Consider the following 27,298-nt stretch of genomic DNA (forward strand, 5'->3'; position numbering starts at 1 on the left):
GCTTTTAATTTAGTGGGGAAAGCAAGGAGGAGTAGTTATTCCAATAAAACCCAATAACTTAGAACCAGAGGAAATAGGAATAAAGAGGAGCACGTGAGAGCAGAGGACACTTATCTCAGAGGAGGGTAAAACATGGAAAGGGGAGTGACCAGGGCAGGACACTCATGTTGCTGAGAACCTACTGTCCAAAGCCAACCTCACCAGACAGAAGAGGGTCTTCAAGACCAGCAGTAAAGGAGTAAGCAAGTACATGTCCTGCACATGCAGAGCCCATCCTGCCCCTGGGCCCCTTCACTCCCTTACGCCCTTACCTGCGATTCCTTGCAACAGCCCACAGACGTTGAAAATACTTTTCTTCATGATGCTCTGTACACACATGGTGAAGACAGACACCAGGGCCACGGTGCAGAGGATGAAGATGCCGAAGGCCAAGAAGATCGCTGTGGCCTGCCAGAAGCCACTGGCAATCTCACCGAAGTTCTCAGCGTAGGGCCCGCACAGTGTCTCCTGCGGGACATGCTGCACCCCGGGGTTGCGGATGCAGCGGTTATAGATGCCCAGAGTGGGGTGGTAGGGCTCCGGGGGGCCGCTCGGCTCATCAGGTTCAGCGCTGCCACCAGTCTTGGATTTTCCAATTAGCCAGTCTGCGCTCATAAAGGCAATGAGCTCTGCAAAAGCCACCACAATACTCAGGAGGGTCCAGAGCATCGAGCGAAAGGTGACAATGACATGACACATATTGATGTTCAAGGCGGAAAAAGAATCAGAGGAGTCCACGGGTTACTAATAAAAGAAGCCGGTAGGGAAGGAGGCTCAGGCAGCCTCAGAAGGCAGTCGCTGCTGCAGGGCACTCACTCCCACAGCCGGGGGCTCCTTTCTCCCTGCCTCTGGGGGCGCCCTCTGGGAGTCATGCTGCCATGTCGGAGCTCCGGAGCGTGGCCTCCAGCCTCACCTACTGGAGAAAGAGAGGCGACGGTCAGCAGCGCCAGGCCCCGCCCCCGCTGCGCAGCACCGGCAAACTTGCCGGCCCCAAACCCGAGTGCGAGCTCTGGCTGTCCCGCCGCCCCGCGCAGCTGTCCGTAGGGCCGCCTTCCACTCGCACGGCCGACCCTTCCCGCCCAGGCTGCCCGCAGGTCCCCGCAGGAACTTGCTGGAGCAGATCCTGGTCCCCAGCAGGCTCGCAGCCCCGTTCAGCTCATTTGCTGGTCTCCTTTGTTTCCGGGCCTCCCTTTCCATACTCTTACAAATGACTGGTGCTTCTCTTATCTCCAGGCAGCGTGACAGAGCGCTCCCCTCCCCCCAACCGCACCCACTCCCGGGGCGTCCTTCGGTACAGGGGCTCCAGCTCCATCACCTCTTTAGAACTGCACAAGGAGCCAGACAGATCTAGATATAAATGGCAGTGAACCATCAACAGACTGGATACGCTTTTTTAAAGTTTATGGGGCTTTTTGCTGGCTGTTTTGATACCAGACCAACTAAGTTTTCAGACCAACTAAGTTTTGAAAAAACTTGCATCAAGATTTTGCTTAACAGTAGAGAGCAGCGACACCTAATTTTATTGCCTGGGAATCAAATTACTAGCAGGGACACAGAATTTGCTTCATAGGTAAATCAGAATATAAAAAGAAACAATGCCATAAAAATAAAATAACACGTTGCTCCCCAGACTTATTTTTCATTCATTTCTCAGAGGGTCATTTTTAGACAAAATAAACTGTACTAATTAAAATGCAAGAGGAAAAAAACTCATGAGTTATAACACAATCACTTAGGAAAATTAGTCATAAATGACCGTTGACTGCGTAGCTTGACCACTGAGTGGACTTGTTGACAACAGAAACTTGCCTGTGAAGAATGAAGTGTCCCAATTCATCACATGTGCCTCTGCCTGGACTTCCAGTCACCCCAGGTCTGGAACTCAACATGGCCATTGTTTCTGATCTCACAAGGACTCATTCTGTTCCCGGGACAAATGGCTTCATTACCAGAGGGCTTTGCTGCAACAGCTCAAACATCCATCAGAGGGGCCTGAACCCTGAAAATGGGCCACAGTGCTCGTTGGCAGCCCCATTTTCTGCCCTCACTCCAAGGTCAGGAAGAACTGCACCGTTCACATTTAACATCTGGGCACAGGGCTCTGTTCTGAATGATTAGATTTATTAAGCCAGCTCATGTCGACTGCAGAAGAACTATGAAGAACCTGTGGCATGTTGGCAGCAGGGTGGGGCAGGGGGTTAGGGAAGACAGAGGAAAGTGGGGAAATAAGAAAGCCCAGCGTCAAAGTTCCTACCCCATGCCGGTGGATATCTAATGAGAGTGACTACTTGTCTCATAAAATAACACACTTCAAAGTCCTCATACCACCGTAGTTATACAAGATGCTGTTTTGGGAAGAGGGGGTGTGTTTAAGTGCAAGAGTTTGGAAGTCACCAGGTCTGGGTTCCAAATCCAGTTGCACGACTGTCTGGCCAGGTGATGTCTAACTTCTCAGAGCTCAGCTTCCTCATTTACCAGATGGGCACAGTAAGGGCACCCTGCCTCACAGTAATGTGAGGGTAAACAAGAACCTGATAAAACACCTTGCTCAGTGTGGGCCGTCGTAAATGCTCAATAAACACCAACTCCTTTTCCTGGGGACCTTTTCTCCTAACATGGATGATAGTAGATAACAGAAACTTGGCCTTTATACACAGAGGAAGATTAGGCACAGGCTATTTAGAGATGAATGAAGACACTCATATCTAAGCTTCCCTGGTGGGCTTTCAGTGTGGGGTCCTGGTCTGACTTCCTGCTTCCCCACTTCCTGACCAGCTGCCAAATTCAACTGTAGAAAATGAATGAGCATTAGGCCAGAAGTATATAGTCTACTCCCAATCACTTGTCACACCCCGCCCCCCCCAAATATCACCACATAGAAACTTACCAATACAAAAGAGCTTTGGAGGAAACTGTTTATAATAAAAATGGCCATTTTGAAGAAGAGCAAGAAATCAAGCCACGAAGACTCCCACAGAGTCCCCAAGAAGCACCCACCCACCTGGCTCACACACACTTTGAGCCAACAGGTGGGAGGCCCGGTCTGTTGGGAGGAAATGAGGCTCCTACAGAGTCTTCCAATTTGCCTACAAAACCAATTTCCTGGTACGGCCCATCCCATCTCCATCCCCGCCCCTCTTCTGTTTCATGGCAATTTTTCAATGTGCATCTAGAACTTCTCCATATTTGTCCCCCTGCAGAACCTCAGGACTCAGCTACAACCTCTCAAGTGACTCGGATGTTATTAACTATGCCAAGTGCCCACTGTTTGGGTCAGCAAGTTCTGCTCAGAGCCCGGAATGCAATTAGGTTGCAACTTTGAAGAGAAAGGATGTGAAACTTCAAAATGGAAGATGGCATACACAACCTCAGCAAAATGGTCAATGCCAAATTTAAGGCAGGATTATTTAGGAACTTACATACTTAAGCTCGGAATATATTGTTCACCGACCATTTGTGCTAAAACAAACTCCCACCCACTGCACCGAATTCTTACATCCATGCCACAGTGGCTGGAACGAGGCTTTATTCTTCTTCACTTGGGCTGCCCAGCTAGTTTGTTAGTTACTACTCTGAGAGACACAGGCAGGATACTCAAGACTGGCAGAAACTGAGCATCCAAGGAAAGTCCTCAGGCTGGAGGAACATGGGAAAACCTGGGAACAGAGCACAGTAAAGGGCTCTGGTGTGGTCTGCACCCTGTCACTGTCCCAGTTTGGCCACGTCCCCTGTGCAGGGAGGGATGCCTGCAGAGACAGCATCCATAGCAGCAGCGAAGCAGGTCCTTGTCAGAGACCTTATTAATGACCACAGGGATCCGGGCGCAGAGTTCCTTCCATGGGATCCACTGCTATTCGTTGTAAGTCCTGCTTCTGCACAGCTCACTTAATAAGACCAGGCCTTCACTGACGTCCCATATAAAAGTCTTTTACCCACGGGCTACTCAATACACTTCCCGTCCAGGACACCTGTTACTGCCACCACATCCCTGACAGTGGTGGATAATATGGGCAGCCCCCTGACTTTCAGAAGATGATGCTATCATTGCCCTAACAATCCACGAAGTAAAGCCCCCCAGTAAGTAATAAGAAAAAGCCCAAACAAATGAGAATGCTGCAGAAACTCACTTGTTTCTGGCAGTAATACTACAGTCAGAAAATGGACAATGGAGGAGTTGATAAATGGTTGGTCCACGGGGTCGATTATATATGTTCCGTTCGCCACAGAGCCCTAATACTTAAAGGTGGAGGTGCTGCATGGAGCTGGGCCCCTCCTAATGGTAGCATCCTGCTGTCCGTGAGAAAGTGCACGGGAGAGAGCCACTCAGTGCCAGCTGGCTAGGAGATTCCCTGGCAGAAACCCAGGAGCCAGGCTTGCATCTACCTGGAAAGGTGGAGGCAAACCCGAACGCGCTTCAATCAAAGTTGCATCAGACGCCTGCCCTGTCCGCTCTCAAGACAGTGGCACAGCCGTCAGTGAGGCCATGGCAGACACAGTGCTGAAGACACCGAGTTTTCAACTCGGTTATTAAAATTTGCAAGCACAGGTGTAAGTTGAAAAGAACAGACAATGAACACCCAGACTAAACACCGGTCAGCATTTTGCCAGATCTGTTCTGTCGCTCTGTGGAGTGCGTACACTCACAGTAATACACAGACGTATTTTTTCTGGACAGTTTGAAAATGAGACGCAGATGTCGATACTTAACCTCCAAATACTTGAGCACACATCTCCTAAAAATAAGGACATTTTCCTATATAACCACAATAAAATTAACACACCCAAGAAAACTGACAATACTTCCCTTATAGTCAAAGCCTAGTACACACTCAAATTTCCCTACCCTGCCCCATTTTTTATAGCTATTTTCTTAAAACCATGATGCAGTCAAGGCTCATGCACCTCATTTGGTTATGTGTCTTTAGTTTCTTTTAGTCAAAAACAGTACTTTCCAACCCTAATTTACCCCTTGCTGCCTGCTCTCTTCCTGACACTGACTTTTTTTTAAGCTGCCCGGCCAGTTGTCTTAACCCAACTATCAGGTCTTGTCTATTTCCTCCTAAGGCCATTTAAAATTATTCTCTATGCTGTTTTAGAGAAATTGGAGATTAAATCTAAAGGCTATTTTTGGATTCGGCTTAAATATTTTTGGGAGAATTCTTGGTAGGTGATGCTGGGTAATAATTCCTGTTGCATCATATTTGGAGGAATATGACTGGAGCTATTCTTCAGAATAACTTTATACATTCATACATATACGTGTGTGTGTGTGTGTGTCTATCTGTTCATCTATCTGGAACAACGTGCACAGGGTCCTCTCGGGTCCTCAAGAATCAGAATTATTATGAGGAGGTGGTGGGAAGGCTGGTCTGGGCAGGGTTCTGTTTTCTGAGGACCTCTTTGGGTGGATTCTGACACCATAGTTGAGAAGCTCTGCTCTGACAGATGCCATCACAGAAGCTAAACAAGTCCTTAACCAAAGGAAGTTTACTTCCAAGAACGGTTTGCTGTGTGTTCTTTGAAATGGAGCCGCATCTTATATGTAACTTGACAAAAACACAGAGAGATCTGCAGGCCTAGGTAGGGAGCTACGACGTAAAAGAGGCGGCCCTTCCTTGGAAGGTTTACTTGAAGCCAGAGAGCGCAGGTTATCGCCGTGAGGAAAGGTCTGTCTGACAAGAAGGACCTTTCTTCCTCGAACTTGAGAGTCCTTCTTTTTGAAAAGGACCAACCTGCGCTGCGGCTCCTTCTCCCGGCCTTGCTGCCTGCCCACCCCTCAGCCAGTGCGGAGGGGGCAGCAGGCACTGCGCCAAGCTGTGGTGGAAAAAGGGCTCCCCCCAGTGCGAGTCGGGGTGGCCGCATTTTTAAAGTGTTGTAAACAGGCCTGGGACCAGTCTCTGCTTGGCCACTGAACAGTTGTGTGTGTTTCGGAGGCTATTTCTGTTTCACCTCTGCCAGCCTCAGTTTCCTCATCCGCAAAATAAGGCTGAGAGCGTCTTCCTCACAAGGCTGCCATGAGGACTAAAGGAGAAAGTGTCTGTAAAATGATCAGCGTAGCTTCCAGTTTATTGTGCCCAACATACGTTAGCTATGATTAATCATGATCACATGACTGGCATAAATTATTTGTGGTTGGGTAAGGAGTCAAAAAATATTAACTCCTATTAGTAATAAATTTGCTACATTGATCCATGTGGTCCGAATAATCAATACACTTTGAAGAAGAATGTATTTTGCTCCTCTGTCACTGGCAGTTTCTTGGCTGATACCTATTTTTGTTATCTCGTCCCCCCAGATATATTCAGGTCACCCAAAGGTGCCGCAGTGTGCCTCCCTCCCGTGCCCTCTGGCGGGGGAAGAGGGCTAGGCGGTAGGACGTATGCACTTTCACTGTCCAACATTGGAAAGCGCCTCTCGGGTGCAGCTGCCTAAATGCAACCCTGGGGGCACCTCCCATCTCCTAGGAGGGGACCTAAGCCACCTGTTTTAAAAAGCTGAAGTTCTTGGTCCCTCACACTGAATCACACTTTCTGGGGCTGCCAGAAACTGCATTTTTAACAAACACCGAGGAGAGTCAGTCAGGAGGAAGGAAGCCTCGAGGGCCATGAGGGGGCCTGCTTCAGGAGTCGCTGGGTGCTGGGGAGGGAGGGGCTGAGGGAAGAGGCGAAGAGGAGTGTGGGCCAGCTCCTCAGGACAGAGCCAGACCACCTGTTTTCAGCGCAGCTCTAGAGCCACACAAGTCACAGGGGCCAGTGATTCTGCAGGGAAACCAGCTGTTCCCCCAGCTCATGTGTTACCCAGTAACCCTCCCCCCGACCCCCCGGGCACCCAGGAGCTACCCATACACTCGGGACCTTCTCTTTCGAGCACAAAAGCACCTTTTGAATTGTAGGGACAGGGCTGGGATGGAAAAGGCTCAGTACTTTGTGTGACCTTTTAAAAAAATCAGCTACTGAAAGAGGTTTTAAAACCGCTCATCTGCCTTGGCCACCCTCTGAAATACACTGACTACGGAAATGCAGATACTGAAGAAGACGACATTCAGGAGGGTCCCAATGCACAAATAATCACACTGTTCTTTGAGTTGCAGTCTCACAAGCTCAACGCCTCTTGTTCACTGCCAACATCCATCCCGTGATCTCCGGGATAAACCCCTTTCCTCCCGACTCTTCGGGGAAAACTCTCACCAGTGGTTCTCAACCAGAGGCCACTTGGCCTCTTTCCCCTCGCGGGGTGTGGGGAGTGGGGCTACTTGTGTCTCGTGGGTCGAGGCCAAGGCTGCTGCTTCCACCCCACAGTGCTGCACAGTCAGCCCCCATGACAAAGCAGCACCCCCCAGGGTCAAGAGTGAAAAACCTGATCTGGAAGCTTCCCGCTGGGGGCAGTTTTTACATGTCTAGGAGCAAGTGGAAACACTTCTAAAACCTTTACATTTCAACAAGGTCTAAAGAGTAAAGTCATATTCTCTAATCTGGATGGACATTTACAGTATGTACTAAATCAAGTACACCATTAGTTGTTTTTCTGAGAGTTTTCTAAGGTGTCCGTGCTAATCCGTATGTCCAGGATGGCTGGCAGGACGCAGACCCCAACTTGTCAGAGCAGATGGGCCCTCAGCCCTGCTTCTCCCAAGGTCCCAGCAGCTTCTCCGAATCACAGACCGAAATCAGCTTTTGATTTCCATCATCTCTATTCTGCAAATGGCGAAACCCTCCCACCCCTCCTGAAGGTCTTGGACTTTGCCTCAGAAAGCACCCAGTTTGGTCACGTTGCCTTGCTTTCTCTTGAACTTCCCTCCCTCAGAGATGGCTGGCCACTCAGTACACACTCAGGCGGCCTTGGCCACTCAAACTGTCAGAGAATCTCAGGAACTTACCGAGTAGACCTATGAAACCTCAGGCGTTCTGGTGACTACCTGACCCAGCCTGGCTCCCCTCCACAAGATGTGTCTCTCTCCCCTTGACCATGGTGGCCCCTCCAGGGCTGTACGGTCCCAATTCTCCAAACCACCTGAACAAGCCTCCTTCTTTCTCGGCCTGATGCACCCAGTGAGTTCCTGCTCGGCGTTGTCTAGTTCGTTCTTTATCACTGGTCCAGGCCAGTCGTGTATGTCTTTCTCGGTGCCCATTCGGACCGCTCCTTATCCGAGCAGTCTGCTTTCGGAGCCCCTGGTTTCTGGAGGGTCGTTTTTATACTTCCATCCAGACGCACCAGCGGCGAGAGAACAGGTGCACTTGTCTGGCCTTAATGGCTACAAACTGAGCTATTCTTTAAGGTTTTTCAAGCCCATTTACACATTTTATAACTTGTTTCTTTCTACAAATGCCATCATCTAAAAATCGCCAGGCCGCAAGTCTTTCTTTGCATGCTGTTTCGTTCCTGTTGGACTGGAAGAGCTGAAAATCCGAATGTCGAAGTGGATGTTGGAGTCTGCTTCAGCCCAGATCCACAAGCAATATGCCTGTGCCCTGTTCGGACTATGGAGTCAAAAGGTGTTATCATTTATTTCAAATGATAAGAACTTGAAGAGTTGCCTTTTACTGTAACCGTTTTATATACTTTTAAATAAAAGGTATGTTTCACATTCATAATGAATTCTGTGATATCCGGCAAAATATGTCTTAAAATGAGCCTCAGTCATCTTTTCAGGGTCATTAAGGAAGTACAGTTTTAATAGGGAAAGGTGTCCAATGGCAGAAAACAAAGAATGTGCACATAAAAATCAAGGTACTCAATTTCCTTCTTCACATGGAGGGGAGACTCCAAATGCCTGTTTAAGTGACTCAGCTGAGAATCAACAGCCCTTAGAGGACGGGCTTCTGTCTCAGCCGGGACAGCTGGGCAGCCCCTGCCCGTGCTGGGCAGCACCCATGTCACTTCCTCCAGCAACTGCGGGCTTCCTAGTCCCCGCTGCCCAGAGGGGGAAATAATAGCTGCTTGTTCTACAAGATACGATGCCGCCAGCCAGGTTCCCTTCCAACAGCTTAAGAAAGCCCAAACGTGATAAATGAATGGAGAGGATTATGCCACCTGTTATTCCTGAGTGAGTCTCACAAATCAATAAAACACTCGAAAACCTAAGAATCAACTAGAACAAGAGGCCCTTCCTTACTGGAAGCTTCTGGGAAAGCTCTTGTGGAAGACTGCATTATTCTTTCAAATATTCTGTCCCTCCTTGCAGGAGGGTTATGTTTTTCCAGCCCATTGACGTCAGGCCTGACCAGGGGACTTGCTTCTGCCAATACATGCCATTTCTGAGGAGAAGAGCTATGAGCTGCTGCTTCACTGTCCAGCTCTTCCCTCTCACTGGAGAGCAGAAAATCCGCAGGCAGAGACCTCTCCGTCGGCCGGGGCCCCTGACAACATGAGCAGAGGCACTGTCAACCCCTGATGCACAGACGTGTGTGGGCGAATAGCCAGACCTCTGCTGCCAATGCTGGGATTTTAGGGTCACAGCATGGCCCAACCCCTCCCGAGGGCCACCGCTTCTGGCGGAGTTGACATGCCTGCCCATCGAGCCTGTTTCTCTTTGGTGTCAGGTCCAATTCAGTGTCACCATCCCCTTCCACAGGCATGGCAAAGACCTTTTTGAAAGTAAACAGTAATAGAACTCATCTAGTGACATACATTAAAAGCTTAGCAACTATCTTAGACGCATTCGAGAAGCAATCCAGTGGAGTAAGCTGCTATGATAAAGGTTTTGCTCTCTTAATATATTTACTTTAGGCTTAATGACTGGAAGTACTAAGAAACAAGAAAAATCCCCTGTTCAGTAAATGAGGACATCAGAAGTGACTCAGAGCAGCAGCAGAACCACTGCCCATGTCGGGCGCTTCCCTGACGCCTCTCGCCAAGCAGTCCTGACTCACTGGGAGCTGTCTGCTCTCTTTTCTCTGCTCCCGTTTCTTCCGTCCCAGGGAGCGCAGCTCCCTCCAGCAGCCACCCATTAGGACTGCAGCTAGGAAGTCTGTTTCTAACCAGCACAGGAAGAGAGATCTGAGCTTTGTCTAAAGGGGAAGCAGCCCAGTCAGCTGGCAGCTCAGGAGACACCTCCAGGACCAGCTGGTACCAGGTGTTGGCACAGAATAAGGGGCAAGGCTGCCACAGGCCTGTCTCCAACGTAAGGCAGGCCAGGTCATCCCGAAGAATGGAGACCACAGGGCTGGGGTGAGGGAATCCGCTAGCAGAGGGGGCAAGACATCGTGGAGGAGAATGGGAGGGTGACTGCGAGCGAAAAGTAATGGAAGCCAGGACGCAGACCAGTCAAAGCAGAGGGCGTGACACGCGGTGCCAAAGCTCCCGGCACAAGGCAGAATCTGTGAGCCACAGGGGCCCAGTGGCCATGACCACACTTTAAATCTTTCACACAGTCTCCATCGTGAGGACTGGAATATTCCTTCTAGAAACAAGGTCAGTGCAGAGCTGGAGGAGGAGAACGTAGCATCGGGGTGCAAGCTGGTGGCTTCCGTGAAGAAGACCTTCATCATCAGCTCATGACTTTGTCATGTAAAGACTGACATTTTTTTAATTTTTAGTTTTCAATTACAGTTGACAATATTACTTATGTTAGTTTCAGGCGAATGGCATGGCATGGTGGTTGGACATTTACGTAATGGTACGAAGTGACACCCCTGTAAGTCCGGTACCCACCTGGCACCGCACAGGCATCACAGTATCACCGACTACATTCCCTGTGTGGTACTTTACGTCCCCGTGACTATCTGTAACTGCTGATTCGTGCTTCTCAATCCCTTCGCCTTTTTCTTCCAGCTGCCCATCTGGCAACCGTCAGTTTGCTCTCTGTCTCTCTCCTTATACGTGGGGAAAAGCGGCATTTGAAGGTGCAGCTAGTTGAGTCTGTTTCTGGTTTTGTTTGTTTCTTTTGTTCTCTAGAGTCCACAAAATTAAGTTGTTCTAAGTTAGGTTTTGCCTCCTTTTGAACCAAGTCATTTAAAAAAAAGGGCAGCAATATGATGTCATTTTATAAACTCAATAATTAATACTAAACAAAAATGTTCATCTGGAAATACTCACTGGTACTTTAAAAATGGCAAAAAAAGTTTTTCTTGCACCTCATCTGGCCCTGAACACCTGAACCATTAATGCTACTGACAGAGAAAACAGGAGTGGTTAATGTTAGAGCCCGCCCTTAGTGCCAAGGCTCCAAGCAACCATTAAGGAGGTGGCATGTGTCCACAACAGAAACCACATCCCAGAGTGGCCAAGGGGACGAGCTGGTGAAACACCAGCCCAAGGACTTCCGGGGTGGGGGGCAGCGGGAGGAGCAGGGCAGGTGCAGCTCACAGCAACGACCTTTACCTGGGGTTCCCATTAGAGCAAACGCTCCCAGCACATCGTGGAGCTCCGAGAAGCCCTAGGGCTCGCTTACAGAGCTTTCAGGGGAGTACAGGATATCATCCTTGAAAACTGGGTCTAATTATGCAGGACAACTCAGAATCTTAAAGCCCAAGAGCCTAATTCGGGATTTGCTCAGGGACCAAGACAATGCTTAGTCAGCGCTGACTATCTCAGGAGAAAGAATTCTATGTTCTCACTGAGGTCACTTCTCTTTGTAACCAATATTGCTAGGCAGTAGTGGAAGTAAGAGTTTCTGAATAATTTCAAGTAAGAGGTCAAAGTCTATTGTAGACTATGTTCATATTACTGAAAGCATCACTGAAAAGTTCAGTTTCACTGGGTATTTTGTTTTGTTTATTAGCTTGCTTACTTACTTCACTTACACTAATGTTGGCTTTTCACAACCAAAACCACAAAACCTGTGGCCCCATGGCTAGAACCACCCTAAGGTATATGTCCACACACACACTGCCTGAAGGCCCGTGAGCTCAGAGAAGGATCGGAAGTGGCCTCACACACGTGTGTCAAACACACATGCAGCAAAGAACTGAATGCACAAAGGGACGCATGCAAGCATGGCTCTTTGTAACTTGGTTTACATATCAAAAACGTCCCCTCTCTCGGGCCCTATTGCTCTCATATATTTAAGACCCACGAAACACTGCGTGATCAGGACGGCATGCAGACATATATATATATATAGATGCATGTTTGTTATTGTAGGGGGTTTACACATCTAAAAAGTAGGCAAGACAGATTTGTATGCTGGATCTATACTCAGTTCATGAAACACTATCAGTGATTTCATAGCCAGAGATTAAGTTGCCCAGAGGTTTTCAACTCTCCCTAATGAGAATTGCAAATTAAAAACCCTTAGACAGGTTTAAACTTTCTTCCTCTATCAACTAGAGGAATTCCCCTGATATTTGGGATTCAAACTGTGTTTTGCAAACAGATGAGCTTAGGTGTCATTCCCAACAGGACACACACTCTTCGAGGAGAAGCAAGTTCACCGTACAGTTTCCAGGAGCTTCAGGAACTTGGACACAGAAACACCCTTAAATGCAGACAACAGTCTTGGCCTGCCCCACTGAACTGGCCTAATGACTCGGGAATGTCGCAGGCAGGAGGAGGAGGCCCAGTGAGCTTTCCTCACTGCAGCCTAGATGAAGTCCATGCAGAAAGTTCAAGATGGTCAGAGAAAACCCTGTTCTGGAATTCTGAACGCCGGTACTTGTTCCTATGATTCAATACTCTTTCTGGAAAAAGGGACTTACTGTTACAGCTGCTAACAATAGTGAGGCATAGTAAATAGAGACAAAGTTCAACTGGGTGTCTCAGAAGAGTATGTTCCCAAAAACCAAGCCACTTAAAAACAAAAGCAAAATCACTGGGAGGGCAGGAGGAGAAATGGCTTCAGATCCCCTTCCATAAGGGGAGACACATCTCTAACCCGATGTTTCCCCGCTTCTCAACTGTCAGGGCTGCTAGACGAGGCTTGTGAAGAGGAAGTTTTTCCAGGTCCATGGACATCTAGTGCTATGGACTCCAGGTGCCACTGTGGGCTCCTGCCACCATCCTTCCCAACGTGTGCCAGGCCAGAGCAGGTGACTCACTGAGAAGCCTCATGGCTCAGTGAGAGAAAGGTGCTGGGCAAGAGAGCGAGGGGGAAATCAGTGGGGGGTGGGGGGGACAGACTGCGATTCAGGTCAGTAATAAAAAGGAACACCCTCGAGTGCTGACTCATGCTTCTCTGAACTAACAGACTTCTTTATAGCGGACAGCTTCTCACAGCCCGCACCACCACAGGCCTCCGGAGAGAACACCCCCATAGGGCCGATGCTGATCTGCACCCCAAGTGCTGAGCTCTCCCATGAGCAGGGTGGCTCACAATTCTAGGTCCCAGTGTCGCCCACAGGATGAGGGTGAACTCCAACAGCCGCCCTGTGGAGGATGCTACCATACCCGCAGCTCCGCCTACCAGACCAGTGAGCTCACCCAGAAGGGCAGCGACAGGGAGTGACTCAGTCTGGAGCCAGGCTGTCTGGATTTGAATCCTGGGTTCCACCACTTCTGAGGGGGTGACCTTAGGCACCGGTGTACCCCTGCACCACAGTTCCCGTGTTTGTCAGATGGGTACCGACACACCAGACCACATGGGCTTGTTGTGATGACCAATTAAGTCAAATAAATAATAAACTCAGAACAGCGTTTGGCACATGGTAAGTGCTCCAGGGACAGTGTCCAGCCTCCCCATCCCCCGACCCATGTCAACAGGGCCACTCCGAGGTCACATCTCCAGCATTGCCATTTACAGCCTCCTGTTCCAGGGTCCACCTGGCACATGGGCAACCAGCTGCACCTTCAAATGCCGCTTTTCCCCACGTATACGGAGGCCTGTGCAGAAGGGCACACAGTGGACCAGCTCTATCCTCAGTGCCACCACCCTGCCAGACCATTAGTCAGCTCCGTGTCTTTGGACAAGGACTGACCAGAGTGGGACGGGTCTCGGCATCTACCTCACTGGTGACACAGGGTTACCAAGGCCATGCATGCAGAGCAGGGCATAAATGTAAGTGTGCAGTGGGTGATAGGAACCAATACCAGTATAATTGGTGGTCAACATTTACTTTTCTGTTCTTGAAGGTCTGTTAGTCTCCACACGGGGACACACACATACATCACCTTCTAATACCATTAACTCACTACAGTCTGAAGTTTGTCAAATGGCAAAGTGATACGTGGGAGGGAAAAAACACCAGACAGGAAGCAGAGAAAATGTGGATTCTGGCCTAGGCTCTCGGCTAACTGGCGTGTGACCGCGCACACCCCCCTTACAACTACTTTGGCTTCCATGCCTCAGGTACAGACAGAAAGGGGAAGATCTGCATCAGCACTGTCACTTTCGGGTCCCCAAACCAGTCATTCCAAGCACGTGAGCACCTTTATCACTTTCTCTCAGACCAGGGGTTCCCCACTGGAGCGGGTGGCTCTGCAGGACCTATGTCTCTGGCTGGATGGGAGACAGGGACAGCCCTGTAGGTTTTGAGGAATGCCAAGTGCAGAGGCAGAAGAGGTCTTAGCAGGGGCAGGAGGCGTGCCCTTGGGCACTGCTCAGATGCTGCCCAGGGCCATGATCAAAGGGCCTGGGCTCCACCGGCTCCCTCTTCTCATCTTTTTTTACTGAGGGGGAGAACCCATCTCTAATCCCTCACTCCCAATTCCGGTGTGTCTCTCATTCTTGCAAACACAGTAGAGCAGAACCTGCTCCAGTCCTTGGTCCAGGCCTCCGTCGCCCTTGGCATCAGAGAGAAACCCAGCCATTGCAGAACCCTGACTCAGTTCTGAAAATCCACGCTCTTAAAAAGGGCCCGTCCTTTCTTCCTTAGATACTTTCGCTTCCTATTCTGGACAAGTGAAGTGCTTGATCATGAAAAATTTCATAGCCACATGACAAAGGACACAGTAAAACACAAGTTTTAATCATTTTTTAACGAAGCGTGCCAACTGGCGAACAAAAGCCGCTCAGTGTGAGTTCCGCAGTGGGAGAGGCCAGCAACACGAGAGAGTCCTTTTTAAGTGCTCTGGTTTCAGGCAGGAGTCAAAATTCATATCCCTTTTATTTTAAAACATAAACCATACGAGACTGTCCCATAAAATTAATGTTTGCTGCTGTTTATTCTCCGTTCCTCAGTGAATTTAGTCAAGTCAAACTGCGCAACTCTCTCGTCAGTGACACGTGGCCCCAGAGGCTGACTGCACCTACCCAGGGGCACTTACTTCTGGTAACTATTCTTATTAATCATTTAATAAAATGTCTTGTTTTGTTATGATCAACCAAATGATTCAAATGAGGTTTAAAAATTCAACACTCCAACCCAACAGCCTGGTGATCAGGCTGCTGAGTTGACATTAATCTAAAGTGATTTATAATTTTACTTGGCATTATCAGCGAGATCATGGATAGATTTTTTAAAAAACAGAAACTTCTTTTTAAAAATTCTGGTCCCAATGCTGTCAAAGACAATATTTTAACAAAATTCAGTAAAACTAACCTGATTACAATGACAATCACAGACACCAAAGGCCAGGGGTGAGAGGTCCTGGCAAGACAAATGATTTGGCCATCAACCTCACATGCCCAAAGTGGGCAGGCAGGCTGCAGACACGGGCTGTGAGAACAAAGCTCCGTCCACAATGAGGACGACACTCACAAATACGTCCACTTCCACTCCTGACTTCCTGACCTTTGCTCCAAACCGCCCTTTAGTAGAGGTGGCCATTTACAAAAGCAAGGAATACACTGTGTTGGGCCGTGGATGTGGTAGGCGGGAATCAAAACACAGACTACAAAGCCTGCTGCGTACAGGAAAGAGGGGTTGTGCACCTAGAAAAACCTCCCTCCCTCACAAAGAAACCACAGCCCAGACCCTTAAAAGGACAGAAGCGAAGGGTTCCTGAGATAATGGGTGAAACCGCACCAATTCTGCAAAAGTAGTTCTTGTTTTTTCCAGGACACAGAATATTTGATTTCTCAATTGCCCCTTTGTCCTTGTCTCACCAAACCCCACCCTTTGAAAGCAGTGCTCATTAAATACCTGCTAAAACTAAAGCACTTAACAACAACAACAACAAAAAAAACAACCCTGATGTGGCCAGCTTCCCAAACTGCGGGGTTCCTATTAATATGCATTTGCTGACCCTTCTTTATCATGGAGATTAGCAACAGCCCACTTCAGTTGGACTATGCACTCAGGTCCTGAAGAGGAAAGGCCAGGCGGCGCCTCCTGGAGCAAACAACTTGCGGGAGATCTGAGTGCCCGCAGTGTGTAAAACAATATCCTGGGTGACGGGGGTGGAGAGCGTAGGGTGGAGACACAGAGGTACTCTGACTTCCTTAAGCAACTGTCCCTGAAGTAGGAATCAGGAGGCACACAGTACGAGGCCATTGAGGAGCAAGACCGGCCACTGAAAACTGGGGATGCGGCCGGGGCAGTACATGAGAGGGAGAATCTTGAGAAAACTGTGAAGTCGTATCAGAAACATAGTGACTGTGAGGTAAACCAATGTTTAGTTCCTTCGCAAGAGAGACGTGCAGGTGGGGAAACAAGACTGCAATGGTCCTGCTTCTGCCGGATAATCTAGGACGGCTGCTCAAAAATGCTTCTTAAAAGACAGCTAAAGGGCAGGACTGTGCTGACGTGATTACATTTCCAGCAAACTGGACTGGCTGGTAACACTCATGTTGTTTACGGGGGGTTGTGGGGGGAGTCTGTCTGTAAGTAGGAATGGTGGCTGAAACAGTGAAGCATATTTCATCTAGACATCCCTGCCAGCTAGTGAGTATGACATTTTAAATAGAATGAAAGTTAACCTTATGTTCCAACCTCTCTTACCCATTCAAGTTCACTTTTCTAAACTTACAGGATTACTTCTGAACTTTTAAAAGTGATTTCAAGGAACTAGGGATGACTTTTAAGTGACTCGGGGTTTCTGGTTTCTGGTCCAAATTCTATCAGGAAAAACTCCTATGACACACCACATTTTGACCGTTTTAAGGGACAAGTGCGCTGCTCCACTGGGCATTGAGCCCACGTGGTCAGGAGGCTGGTGAGGACCCAGGCAAGGCTGCTTCGCCCTCTTTGGTTTTTGTTCCAAAGCACAGTATCCTCTGGTCCTAAAAACTGATGTGAGTGGAACTTGTTATTTAAAGAGGTGGTTTGCATTTGACGGGATAAATAAGTATTAATCTGGAGGAGTCAACCGTATGGGAAAATCTATTTGCCAATGATACCTCGGACAAGGGTTTGATCTCTAAAATATATAAAGAACTCCCAAGACTCTACACCAGGAAGATGAACAATCCAATTAAAAAATGGGCAAAGGACCTAAACAGAGACTTCTTCAAGGAGGGCATACAGAGGGACCATAGATATATGAAAAGATGCTCAGCATCACTAGCCACCAGAGGGATGCAAATTAAAACCACAATGAGATACCACTGCACAGCGGTCGGAATGACCATCATAAACAAAGCAACAAACAAGTGCTGGCGAGGTTGTGGAGAAAAGGGAACCCTAGCGCAGGGTTGGTGGGAATGCAGACTAGTGTAGCCACTGTGAAAAACAGCATGGAATTTCCTAGGGAAAAAAAAAAACTAAAAATGGAATTATCTTTTGATACGGCAATTCCACTGCTGGGATTACTCCCTAACAATCCTGAAACACCAATTCAAAAGATCCTATGCACCCCAATGTTCATAGCAGTGTTATTTACAACAGCCAAGTGCCGGAAATAGCCTAAGTGTACATCAGTAAATGAGTGGATCAAAAACTGTGGTACATTTACACAATGTAACGCTATACAGCAGGAAAAAGGAACTCCTACCCTTCGCAATAGCATGGATGGAACTGGAGAGCATTATACTAAGTGGAATAAGCCAGGCAGTGAAAGACAAATACCATATGATCTCACCTTTAACTGGAACCTAATCAACAAAAGAAACAAGTGAGCAAAATAAAACCAGAGACATGGAAATAAAGAACAAACTGACAGTGACCAGAGGGGAGGGGGAAGAGGGATCATGGGAGAAAGAAGGGGAAGGGTCAAGTCAAGGAACATATATGAAGGAACCATGGACAACACGCGGGGCGGGGGGTGTGGAGGTTGAATGTGGGAGGTAGGGGGTGGGTAAGGCAGGGGAGAGTAATGGGGTAAAAATGGGGACAACTGTAGTTGAACAACAATAAAAATTCTTTTTGAGGAACAGAAAAAAGTATGAATCTGGCTCAAGAAAGAAAATAAATAACCACACTCAGGTGAGACTCTGTGAATATAGTGTGATCCTGAAAAAAAAATTGCAACACTTTTTGCAACCTATGCCTTCTCACTAAATCCCTTCTCAGTTCCCAGCCACTCGGGACATTTTCAGGAGAGAAAGGTGCTCCAGTGGATGTAACTGAGAAAACTACAAGCTTGTAACCTCGTGTAAGACATTTAATGACTATGAGAACCCTAACTTCTTCAACAGAAAGAAAGCAAAGTTGAAGTGTCCTGGCTGGTAGTGGCCATTCCTCAGAAACCATACAGCCAAATCCAGAAACCAGGCAGTGGGTTAAAAGACAGGTCACGTTCACATACTAGCAACAGAAACCTCTGGAGTGCGTTCATGAACCTGATTCTGAGCCAGTGCTGGGACAACAAAATGATCACTCTCCATCCTCAAAAGGGTCACGGCTAGTGGAGTGACATATAAGGTGGGCAAAGCACAGAGTGGCCGCTGCCATGGAAACAGTCAAGATGGGTGCCCTGCTCTGTCGGGGGTCAGAGAAGGCGGCCAGCACAAGTTCTGAGTGCGAGCTCTGCTCAGATCACTGTCGTTCCCTGACTTAGGGGCTCGAGCAGGAGTGGGGCAGGAGGAGAGCCCAGAAGCCATTCTGTGAGGGGCTGAGTGTGTGCAATACATTATGATGAGGGATCCCTACAATATTTGCAGCATAAAAGTGACAAAATCAGACTTGCATTTTTGGGAAAAAAGTGACCTGTAGGTATCTCCAAGGGTGAGGCAAGTGCCTCACAAATCAACTTCCCTGAGTAACGGTGTCACATTGCACATCTTACACATGAGCTAGCAGAGGCCCATGCAGACTCTGAGGGGAGCTGTTCAAAGAAGGGCAGCTGAGCCCCACATCCAGCCCATTGCCGCCAGTGCTGTTGGAAGGGGCAGGAAAGGGGGTGCATCTGGAGGCTCGGGAAGGCCAGTCAGGAAGCCCGTGCAGTGACACAGGCAAGAAAGGGAAAAGACCAGAGCTGCCTCAGCAGAGGGGCCTGTATAGGAAATTTTGAGGAGGGAGAACAGGACGCCGTGGCTAACAGGCTACGCAGGTCAAGACTGACACAGATTTGCACACCTACTGGGATGGTGCCGTTTCCTGGAGCAAGAACATGGGAGAAGAGACGTGTTGGGCAAGATCATGAGCTAAGAAGCACTTGAGATCTCCGTGGATGTACATCAGGTGCTCAGAGATTTGGAATCTGCAGAGGTAAGGAATGCCAGGGATATGTACAAGATGTCCCAAGGTGAGGGTGTGGACTAAGAAGACAGGAGGACCAGGGATGTGCCCTGGGGAACCGAGAAACCTGCCAAAGGGAGCAGAGATCAGGCCAAGGGGGAAGACTGAGGAGACCGAGTGTTCTGGAAGGCAAGGCAGAGAGAGAGTGAAGGGGCGTTGTGGTCAGCAGAGACCAGTGGCTAACACCGCTGTTCCCATCCGACCATACTAACATTTTATCCTAAAACGCAGTAAGGAGATGGCCGAGCAGAAACCACAGATCACCTCTGAGACACACTTTCAAAATGGTGTGCACCTTGCATTTTAGCTGGATCCTCAATTTTTTCCACACCTAGCATTTCATTAAAAGAAAAAAAAGTCCCAAGGATACTTTATCTGGTGAGTCACTGAAATTAACAGGCAGTTAGCACAAGGTCGAGCTGAGGAAGAATGTGAACAATACAAGTCTGGGGATGCTGCTGGGGGGATGGGGGGGGGCGGGGGCTGGAGGGAAGGAAATAGCTGGACAATGCACAGATGTCCACGTTTTTGCTGCCAGGAGTTCAGACAAACAGGAAGACCTTAAACTTCTCCCTTGGCGGACGCTCGGGTTTGCCTGATGTGCAGAGGGGCCGAGCACACGACTGGAACACAGAATAGAAGGCAGTGACTGAGGCTGCGAGGACTCCCCAGAGAACCCACATACAGCCTCACTGGCAGAGAAACTGGAGCCGCTTACCCGTGCCCAGACTTCGCTCCCTCGGCCTGTGGCCCGCCCACCACTGCTCCGCGGGGTTTGGGGTTCCTGGTCTGTGGGGCCATGTGAGCTGCACCCACTCACGGGACTCAGAGAGGGCCAAGACACCCAATTTCACAATTTAAACATTTCCTGCTGACATCTAGCAGGATTTACGGGTATGAAGCCTCCATGCGAGAACCAAAGGGAGAAACGCCAGGTGGTGAAATTATCCAAACACCACGCTCTAGTCAACAATCGTATCACAGTTGCAAGAATTATTAGGAACCCTCTGCACTTCAAAAGTTAGGGATACCATTGCATGTCTTCTCCTTGTAAACTCTTACATATTTCTTCCTATTCAGTAAAAGTAATTTTTAAAACTACGCAAATAAGGAACACTTCTTGAAATAATTAAAGTTCCAGAACGCCACCGGAGTGATACCCCTTAACTGTTGAACATATACACGCTGCTGTCTCCACAGACGGGTTCCTCAGCTGAGACACGTTTAGCATTTGGGGCCAGATAATTCTCCTGGGTGCTGGTGCTGTGCATCGCACGATGTTCAGTGGGACCCACAACCTTGTCCCATTATAAGCCCGTAGCACGCTCCTAGTTATGCGGTGGAAAAGTGTTTTAGATACTGAAAAGTGCTCCTGGGGGACAACTCTGCTCCAGGAGGTACAGGATCTAGACTGAATGGGGTTCAAGTCCAGGCCGTGGTGCACAGTAGCAAGACCAAGTCGGGCCTCAATTTCTCCAGCTGTAGGTCGGAGCAGTGCTACCTGCTTCATTGGGTTCACGTGAACGTTAAGTGAGCAAATGAATGTAAAATGCTCCATACAGGGTAAGCATTTAGTAAATGGTAGTGATGACAATGGTTAAAGAGGACAGTTGTTGACCCATGCATGACCTTGGGAGACAGAATCCGGAAGGTCATTCATCTGGCCATCTGGTAAAAACACACTGCTCACATAGCTCATGTCTACACAGTCCGTACAAGGGCACTTATGTTAGTAGGCCAGACACAAACCGTGGACTAATACTGACCTTGATGGGAGCCATGCTGCATTCACCCCTCCTGGAATGAGGGGGGTGGGGGTAGGAATAAAGGGGGTGGGGGTAGGAATAAAGGGGGTGGGGGTAGGAATAAAGGGGGTGGGGGTAGGAATAAAGGGGGTGGGGGTAGGAATAAAGGGCAAAGAAGTGAAATGGAAAAATAGCTACAGACCAAACAGAAATATCCTGCGGCAAGGAGAAAAGGTGAAAACTCACACCTTTTAAAAACTGGGCCACAGACTGAAATAGATGTGCTACATTTCAGGAGAGGGCACCATGGTAAGAGTTGGTGAACCCCACACAGTGGGGATGGTCCCTGGACAAGGGAGAGAGCAGCCCTCCACGGATGCCGCGAGGAGGAGGGAAGTGACATGGGCACACACACTGAAGCAGCAGGGAGATGTGCGCACTGCAAACTCTCTCTTCAGCCAAGAGCTGTGTTAGCACTTGCTCCTGTCAGTGCAGCCAAGCCTGCTGAAGGCGGGGGGGGGGGGGGGGGGGGGGGGGGGGGGGGGGGGGCAGAGCCACCCAGGGCCTCTCCAGAGCCCACTGCCTTTGAGGAGAGTCATGGGGAGCCTCAGACCAGATCTCTCCCCCTGACTGTTTTCTGGCCCTTTGGTGGGACTGGCAGGATTGTACACCCATCAGTGGGAGACACTGTCACAGTCAGAAAAGCCACTCTCTCAGCCTCCTCCCCAAGCCTGAAACCCTGAGCCCTGCCCCACCACCTCTGCACACACAGGGAACCAAAGAACAGCTGCCTCGCCCACTCAGCCCCAGGCCAGTTTCACATGCAGGGTGGGTTTGGATGGAATAATCAGAATGCAAACGCTGTGAGTTAATCAGCATCCAGAACTTTTTGTGTAAAAACAGTGGCTTTATCCAGTAAGTAAGCTGTTTAAAACAGTCATCTGACTCAGAAAATGCCCACACTAATTGGATATCTCTTCTAATCAGTCATTCAAAAATACAACCAAGTCTTTATGAGACAGGAGCCTGGAAACAGCGCAATACCCTCCTCATTGTCCTTTTTTCTGCCCCACGTTTTACTTATATCTCAATAATACGCAGTTGTCTATTGTGTCCTTCAAATGCACCATATTTTTCTTTTTTCATTAAAGTAAAATAAATAACCCAGAATAGTAGTAGGCTTGTGCCCAGCATTTAAGGCCACACACATTAACATTCAACAATACGCCCACACATCTATATAATCCCTGAGCCCAAGTCTTGTCCACACAAAAACCCAGTGGAGGCGAGTGATTTTTTGACCCTGATGTGCTATTTATTACGTTATTGTCAGCTGAATGAGCTCTAAGAACCAAATGAGGAAAACAAGACAGCCCTCCTTTCTCCCCTGAAGGAGGCCACACAGTGCCCTCCAACTGACCCCAACACCAAATCAAAGGCACCACATGGTACTTACATTCTAGGGTAGTATTTGCAAGATAAAAACTTCCACAGCACAGCTTAGAAAGTAAAATGTTTGACATAAACGAAGCGTCCGACAGGCAGCAGAGGTTAGTAATTTGAAAAACAGGCAACAAATATATACTTGACTTAAAACATCCTAAACCATTTTGAGAAACTCCAGAAAGTTGAATGCTAACCTCACATTGTCAGAGTTAATTTGGGAAACATTTAGTCCTGCATGAAGGAGAATCGGACTTCCCAGCCAACGTTCGGTCAAGTCACCGTTTCCACACTGAGTTCCTGTCAGTGTTCTGTGTGAGTAACGAAGTGCTTCTCTCCCACCTTGGCTGGGAGGACGGACACGGGGCCAAACACCTTGGAGACAGAAAAACAAACAGACTCGCTTATGTTTTTAACTCAGTTCTCTCTGGAAATCAGGAAGCAAGACTGAAGACTAACCTTTGGGGAAGCTCTCAATGCTGAGTTTTTTGTTATGTTTTTAAAGTTCAGATGAGAAGTCACTAAGAGCGTAGAAGTGAAGAAGGGAAACAAAGGGCGATGTGACTTTTGGATCGCCTCCCGGGAGGCACACTCTACCCCCAGCACTTGGGGTCATTTTAAATGCAGAAGGATCAGCAGTTCGGATTGGCTTCTCGTCCCATTATTTCACTTGACCCTTGTGTTTGTAGATTTTATATACAAAGTCCCAGGCTAAAAACGAAGGAAGATGTCCGGGTTCCCTGTACAGCAGGTCCTTGAATAATGATTTCATTCAACATCATTTCGTTATAATGCCGATGAGAAAAAAAAAGTTGATTCCCAGCAGGGGCTGCTGTGTGGGTGGAGTTAGCTCCACACAGAAGTTTCTCTGGGGACTCTGGTCTCCTCCCATATCCCAAAGACATTCGCATGAGGCACACTAGTGTGAATCAATTGTCCCAGTCTGAGTGAGTGTGGGTGTGAGTGGCCCTGTGATGGAAGGTGTCCCGTCCAGGGTGAGTGCCCACCTTGTGCCCGGAGCTGCAGGGATAGGCTCTGGAAACTCATGACCCTGAACCAGAATAAACAGGTTGGGAAAGAATGATCTTGCTCGTTTTTATTAATCTTTCTGAAATATAGGCATAGCTCACATTTATTTCAATGTTTAATAGTGGAAGAGTTTTGGGTCTTTATTTGGAAGTTTGGTGATGGCTTTATGACCAGAAACATGCTATAGGAACTTAAGTCATTTATATCAATTAACTTAGAGTAAAATTGGTTTCGCTAAACGTCATTTCACTTAAAGTCAGTTTCCAAGTGCCTACCAACAATATTAAGTGAGGACTCACTGTACTTCCAGTGAGGCCAAGGAATGAAGGATTTCAGATTTTACTTAATTTACATGAAAAGGAATAAAAAAAGATTGTGAAATTTTTTAATTTCATTATCACAACGGTTTTTATTCCCATCAAGAGCAACTGAACAGCTCTGGCCAGTGTGGCTCAGTTGGATGGAGCATAGTCCTGTAGGCCGAGGGGCTGTGGGTTTGATTCCTGATCAGGACACATGCCTAGGTTGCAGGTTCCATTCCCAGTTGGAGTGCACGTGAGAGGTGGCTGATGGATGTTTCTCTCCCCCTGCCCCTTCCCCTCTCTCTAAAAATCAGTAAGCATGTCTCCAGGTGAGGATTACAAAAAAAAGTAACTGAACAATGTCACTCAACAAGGAAAGATCCGCTAACCCCCCCCTCCCTCTGCTCCCAGCTTTATTTGTCCAGACATTTGAAGTTTATGGAACTGCCTAGGCGAGACTGGGAAGTCAGGGACGCTTCCTGTTCTGGCGCTGAGGAGAGTAAGAATGGACAGGAGCCGGGATAATGAACAGTAACATCCAATACTCATCAATCTCTACTTTTCATTTCTCTTGTTTCTCAGGTCTAATAAACCTCTCCATTTTCTGAACCTGACAGTTGCTAGGACTCCTCATTGATTACAATCGATCTCTGAACCACCACTATCTGTCTAGAATTGGATCTTTCTTTAGGGTAATTAATTGTGCTCCCAGGGAACAAAATCCCGAACTGTTCAAACTGCTGCATTTCCGGCAGGCATTCTGCTGCAGAACTAGAGCTGCTGTGCCCTCCTGAGTTAAATACACCTATGAGATAAGCACCACTGTCCCAATTCAACCCTGTTCACACACTCCCATCTTCATCTCGGACTGTCCGCTACTGTGTTCTTCCCAACTCATTGCCATGTTGGTGCATTTGTTACAGAATGTTTTTATGCAGCAGTCACTAAGAACGTTAGTGACATTTAAAGGGGCAAGCACTGTGTACCACGCATGCACTGCTGTTGAACATCCTCACTACTTTCAGCGAAGCGCTATCATCTTTTCACAAAGGCCATTTAACTGGCCTTTGTAAATCAGTCAACTTAGAGCAACCTCTCCAACATCCAAGATACAGCATCCACGTTCAAAAGACACCTAATACTGATCATCAAAATTCCATTTTAATAAGTCTAATGCTCACACATTTTGAAAAACTGCTTTTTAAAAACACACTCTTCTACTGGACACAGAGAGCCACATGTTAATGGACAGAGCCTTGTCAAAGACAAGCACCTTCCTACCTTAAAATCGAAAGCTTACCCACACCACCCTGGCCAGGGAGTTCAATTGGTTACAGCACTGCCCTAGTACACCAAGGTTGTGAGTTTGATCCCCGATCAGGGCACGTACAAGAATCATGCATAAATCAATGGGACAACAAAGCAAGATTTTTCTCCTTCTCTATTTTTTAAACTAACTTAAAAAAAAACCGTTTGCCCAAACCAACACATGAAATCCTATAGCAGAGATTTCATGTCTTTGTAAAAGCTGAGAAGTGTTCCCATTGGTGACCTCGCTGTCACAGCACCCGTGACAGGCTGAAAAGACCTGCTAAAATACAGCATCTACCCCTGAATCATGAAGCCACGGGTTGCCTCTTGTTTTGCAACCTGCAGGCAGCAGGGCTTCCGTGTAGGATGGAGCCCCGCCACGCAGTGAGGCCGGCGTGGAGCTGCATGATCAAATGCTCACAGCTTTAAAAACAGAAAGCATTACATGAAGAGACAGATGAAAAGATTTGTGGAACAAATCCCTGAATTCTCGCAATCCCATAGTCTCACGAAGGGAAATCATCTGACAGACTGAATCATGAATTTTTGCAATGCAAGAATTTATCAAAACCTCAGGGTATGAATCATAGCCACGAAATGTTTTTTAACATCCTTGTAAAAACCAGCCTATGAACGTAGCAACTCTTTCAAAAGCACTTGTCTTTTTGCTTCGGGTAGTGACTGGTTCAGCAGTCTGTAGAAATAATGAATGAAATCTACCAGAAGATTAAATTTCTGGAAACTAGAAGAACAAAGGGGGGAAAAAAGTAAACACCACTCTTTCCATCCAAATAGTGTCAGTCCACTGTTCGGGAGTCCCTGCCACTGTCTTTCCAAGTGACCGAAGAGACATGAATCCGGGAAGGGTGTGGACTGAGGCGCGTTTCCCCGACGGTGGGCAGGGGTTCCGCGGCAAGGTGGACAGCACCCTGGCCTGCTGCCTGCCTGCCGACAGGTGGGCATGTCCAGTCAGGCCAGTGGTGCCAAACGAGCCAGGATCTGCCATGATCTGGTACAGCCCAGCAGGGCATCAGCGGGCATCAGAGACACAACCTCTCTGCTCCGCCAGTCCACTGGCTTCCTCACCAACGGGACCAGGGGACTGAAATGTTCTCCTTCCTAGGGGCAGCAGGGACTCACTGCTCAGCAGCAGGAAAAACTAACTTAGGTCTCACTCGGAGCTTTTCAAAACCCAGGATTTCAGAAGACATCTTCCACATTCCTGGTATTGCTGCTCCCCTACAAGAGAGCACAGTGCCTTCATGAACATATGTTGCGAGGACTAAACGTTAGGCCTTAGCTGTAGAATATTTTTAGACAATGAAGCTTTGTTCTATGAGGTATGACAGTAATTCAAACCATATGAACAAAGTATTGCCTGGTGACATTCCTTTGAGGATGTGTGACAAACATATATGAGAGTAAATTGGCATGAACGATAACAAGTACTCGTTTGTCAATGTACTGTCCACATGATAAGTAGGGGGTGGGAGGCACAGGACGCCATGGGAAGGTAAGTAAAAGCATAATGTTTCAATCTCCATGAACAAAGGAAATTGGCAGGGGGGTGGGGGCGGCTGTTCAGGCTGGAAAGAAGTCGGTGCTGGAACTAAGGGCTCATATTCCAAGGTCAGAGCCCCCTTTTCAGCAGAAGAAAAGTAAAGAACGTCACTTAGATTTCTCCCTGCCTGTACGGGTTGTGCGGTCATAAGCCATGTGCCAAAGCCCTAATCTGCAGGATCAGTTCTGAAAAGAGGAAAAGAACTCTGCCAAGCATTTATCAACACCTAAAATTGTTTCTTTTCATTCTCAGGACTAAAGCTGTTTTATTAAATATTTTAAATCTGTGGTCCACCGCTCCCTTCTAAACCTGCAAGCACTACCTCAGATTTTAAGCCGAGGAAGGAAGGGAGGGAGGGAGGGAGGGGAAAATGCCAGGGAGGGAGGGAGGGGAAAATGCCAGGGAGGGAGAGGGGAAAATGCCAGCGAGGCAATGAGA

The 27,298-nt window shown here is 48.1% G+C and overlaps 1 protein-coding gene across 5 annotated transcripts in view; it reads right to left on the reverse strand.

Annotated features, from left to right (window-relative positions):
* LHFPL2 (LHFPL tetraspan subfamily member 2) overlaps window positions 1–27,298 on the reverse strand; it is a 145,627-nt gene that overhangs the window by 23,532 nt on the left and 94,797 nt on the right. For 3 of the 5 annotated variants that reach the window (XM_037032280.1, XM_037032281.1, XM_037032282.1), the window contains one exon: window positions 312–955. In XM_037032280.1, coding sequence (XP_036888175.1) covers window positions 312–738 — 427 coding nt within the window. In that variant the 5' untranslated portion in view covers window positions 739–955. Of the gene's footprint in view, window positions 1–311; window positions 956–22,854; window positions 22,876–27,298 lie in introns of those variants that run through there. The other 2 variants (XM_037032284.1, XM_037032283.1) reach the window with 2 other exon arrangements.

This window comes from Sturnira hondurensis, unplaced genomic scaffold (genome assembly GCF_014824575.4).
Source record: "Sturnira hondurensis isolate 20B ecotype Veracruz unplaced genomic scaffold, ASM1482457v3 Scaffold0021354, whole genome shotgun sequence".
Taxonomy (NCBI): Eukaryota; Metazoa; Chordata; class Mammalia; order Chiroptera; family Phyllostomidae; genus Sturnira; species Sturnira hondurensis.